Here is a 3,870-nt window from a genome sequence, read left to right as displayed (position 1 = left end):
TTGGTTTGGGTTTTTTTAATTATTAAATTCTCTTTATCTCAACCCATGAGTTTTCTCACTTTTGCTCTTCCAGTTCTCCCCCCATCCCACTGAGGGGGAGTGAGCAAGCAGCTGTGTGGTGCTTAGTTGCTGGCCAGGGTTAAAACCACAACAAGTTTTTTCTTTAGGAGACTGGTGTTTTTGTTGTATTTCAGCTAAACTTTATAGGGTTGTGGTTGCTGTTCAACAACAGTCAGATAGTCCTGCTCAACACTTGGTTTAACCTGTCCTATGAGAAATATTTGGGTGGTTCAAATTTTAAATGGACCTTACCAATAAACAGTAATTCACCAGAGATACAAAGAAATAATTTTTAAAATATTTTTTTCCAACATGTAGTAAAGCATGTGAGTTGATTGATCTGTCACTACGAACTGGAATTTGTCTAAGTACCCAAACTCTTTTCTGCTTCACTTCTCTTAGGTCACTGATTTGCTCAGCTTTTTCCATCTTAAGAGAGAGACTGTCTTATAGTTTAAAAAAAAATCATTATATAGGTTCTGAACTGAAATGTTTCAGATGTAGGTACAGTTTCAATCTAGTTTAAAAACAAAAAACCCCCAAAAAACCACCACAAAAAAACCCCCAACAAACCAACAACAATAATGCATACAATACAACAGATCTAATACTTATTTAGAATAAATAGAATATTTCAGTTGGAAGGGACCTACAACGATCATCTAGTCCAACTGCCTGACCACTTCAGGGCTGACCAAAAGTTAGAGCATGTCAGGGCATTGTCCAAATGCCTCAAACACTGACAGACTTGGGGCATCAACCACCTCTCTAGGAAGCCTGTTCCAGTGTTTGACCACCCTCTCTGTAAAGAAATTTGAAACTGTATATCTCTCTTCAAGTCTCCCGATTTAATTGGTTTGTTCCAGATACTAGAACAGTAAAACTAACAATATTGCAGGAATATGGGGACTGGGGAGATGACAAAACATAATTCTTTGCATTAATCTTGTCAATTCTTCCTGCCTTCTTTTAGGTAAGAACCAGAACAGTTGCTGAGTGTGTGGCTTTCTATTACATGTGGAAAAAGTCAGAACGTTATGATTACTTTGCTCAGCAAACAAGATTTGGAAAGAAGAGATATAACCATCATCCAGGTGTTACGTAAGTAAAATGTTCTTGGAATATGTTTTCTGTTGCAAATTGTAAATGTAGAAGATTATTTTTTTCTTCCCATCATTGCAGTGTAATGTTGCAGTGGCTATGGCAACTGAAATTAAATCCATCGTTTTTAGGCATTGTTTTCCTGTTAAATAACCCATTATGAATGCCATATTCTTTAAGGGACTACATGGATCGTTTGGTAGATGAAGCAGAAGCCCTTGGTGGAGCAGTGCATTCTTCAGCCTTAACATCTAATACTCGAACAGAAACCAATCCTGATCAACAGCTAAGCATTCTGAACTCTATCACTGCTAATGAGTTGACAGGTAAATCAAGAGGAAAAAAAAAACAACACAAAACCAACCAAAAACAAAACAGAAAAGAACTTTGTAACTATATAAACAACTATTTCATTTACATTTTGTGTTCATCTTTTTTTCCAGCATTGACAAACAGTGTAGCTACAGTCTGCCACAATTCAGATGTGAACTGCCCGGATGATGCCTTTCCTCCTATGGACAGTTTACCCCGAGCACCAGTTAATCATGTGCCTGTTGGAACAGAAGAATTGCTTAACTTGCCTAGCAATGGTGAAAGTGATTGTTTTAATTTATTTGAGACTGGCTTTTATCATTCAGAGCTAAACCAAATGAACATGTGCAGTGAGGAGACAGAAAGACCTGTGAAGAGATTGAAAATGGGAATTGCTGTCCCAGAATCTTTCATGAATGATGTCTCTGTAAATAACCTTGGTGTGGACTTTGAGAACCACACACACCATATTACCAGTGCCAAAATGGCTGTTTCAGTGGCTGACTTCAGCAGTCTATCTGCAAATGAGACAAATGATTTTATCAACACCCATGCTCTTCACCAACATACTGCCCTTCACTCAGAATGACTGTGTAAAACTAAACAAACAGTGGGTACTTTATGCAGTAGTAGTAAACTTGATGGGAGCTATCAAGTTTGCTTAGTCTTTCACTGGAAGTTTGAACTTTGACATCAGTGATGTCTTTATGTATAGAACTATATCTTGATTTATCAAGAGTAATCTCTTTTTTTTTTCCAGTCCATAAATGTGGAAATGTTCAGCAGAGTTTGTGACTAAGAGAACTCTGTGGTGCAGCTTCAATTTCTTTTTTTTTAAAGCCTGTAGACAGAGGCCACCATTTCAAGACCAGCACAGAAGTTCTGAACTGATTGGAGTGGCTTTTTAGTCTAAGTTACTTTTTGCCATAACGGATGCAGTGTAATAACAATGTTTACAGGTACCAATCCTGATCCTTGCTCATTGTAGCTTTTTTTTTTTCTTTCTTATGAAGTCAGGGATGGGTTTAACTTAAACTGCACAAACATACAAGGATGTTTTCTAAATGGAACCTTCTCTCATGTGATACTAAACTAGAGCACTTCAGTTTAAAAAACAGCAAGTTCATCTTGGTGGAAGCTAGCACAAGGGACTTAACACGAGTAAAGTATGAAGACCTACACTTGGATGCTGTTGCAAAATTATAGGCCATGGCTACCTTACACAGAAGTAATTATGCTGCCAGACGTATCTGTGTACTTTAAACTTACTGGCTTAAACAGATGCATTTTAGGCTATTGTATTCAGATGAGTTCTGTCCACAACTTTGAAGATTAATGCACCTGTGTAACTAACAACTTTCCTAAGGCAGCTGATGTATAAAGCTACAGTCTGCACAGCTTAGGATTTACTGCTAAACAGTCTGCATTTTGGAAGACATCATAAATTGTTTGGAGCATTGCAGTTCAAAGTTACAGTTTTAAGGGACTACCTAATTTATATAGAAGTAGTAGAACCTCAAAGTATGTATTTAAAAGTTTTTCTTCAGTGTGGATTGCATTTATTTGTTTTGGCAAGTCATTGGCTCAAAAATGGCACTTCACTACTTTGGTCAAATAGGAAAGGACCAAAAATGTTTCCCATAAAAGTAACTATTTAACTTCAGTAAATTTTTATTTTGAACATTGAGTGCAATTTAGCCATCCATGAAGTTTGTCTTGCAAATGTTTGTTCTAATTCTTGTGGGAGAACATTACTTCGGTAGAACTACCCCTTTCCCTCCATACTTTTTCTTTGCACTGTTTGTATTAGAAATGTAATTGCCACTAACTTGTTTTCATTATTGAAGTGATTAAGCTTGCATTGTTGATATTTGTAATAGTTGCTTTAAGGTTATGCTGAGCAATTAGAAAGTAGTGACTTTAACATTTGAAAGGGAAGAGGGTATTATGCATACTGTGAACTGCATTGATATCCTGAGTTTTGGATGCAATGTATGGAGTTTTCTTTACAGCATTGTAATGAAGATTGCTTTGAAGCATTTATGCAGTAGCACATTTACCATAATAAAACAAATTAGTTTAGCACAGTGGACAAAAATAAAGATAATTTTGTAATCAGTTCTTAACTTATACATCTGAAATATGTAATTCTAGTAAGTACACAGTAAATAATGGGTAGCCTTGGTCTCTGACATTTTTAGCCAAGTTGTCAGCTTCTTGTTGCTGTGTTTTGTGCTGAACTGTGTACCTTGTTTCTTTTGTTTATGAATCAGCACATTTTATGTAATATAGTAAAATACTGGCCCATCATCCTTCATTGTTATACATTCAAGTTTTATGGGTTTACAGTGAGTGGCTGGTCTGTATAAAAATTATTATACAAAAATGACTGAATGC

The 3,870-nt window shown here is 36.2% G+C and overlaps 1 protein-coding gene across 1 annotated transcript in view; it reads left to right on the top strand.

The window, feature by feature from the left end:
• MIER3 (mesoderm induction early response 1, family member 3) overlaps nucleotides 1-2,062 on the top strand; it is a gene marked incomplete at its 5' end in the record, with an annotated part of 5,537 nt that extends 3,475 nt beyond the window's left edge. Inside the window, 3 exons of the mRNA XM_010291079.1 lie at nucleotides 1,034-1,161; nucleotides 1,342-1,487; nucleotides 1,605-2,062. Of these exons, the coding sequence (XP_010289381.1) occupies nucleotides 1,034-1,161; nucleotides 1,342-1,487; nucleotides 1,605-2,062 (732 nt within the window). The remainder of the gene's footprint in view (nucleotides 1-1,033; nucleotides 1,162-1,341; nucleotides 1,488-1,604) is intronic.
• Nucleotides 2,063-3,870: the final 1,808 nt, after the last annotated feature.

Source organism: Phaethon lepturus, unplaced genomic scaffold (genome assembly GCF_000687285.1).
Source record: "Phaethon lepturus isolate BGI_N335 unplaced genomic scaffold, ASM68728v1 scaffold3440, whole genome shotgun sequence".
NCBI lineage: Eukaryota > Metazoa > Chordata > Aves > Phaethontiformes > Phaethontidae > Phaethon > Phaethon lepturus.
Note: the sequence above shows the minus strand (reverse complement) of the source record. Positions and strands in the feature narration are given on the sequence as shown.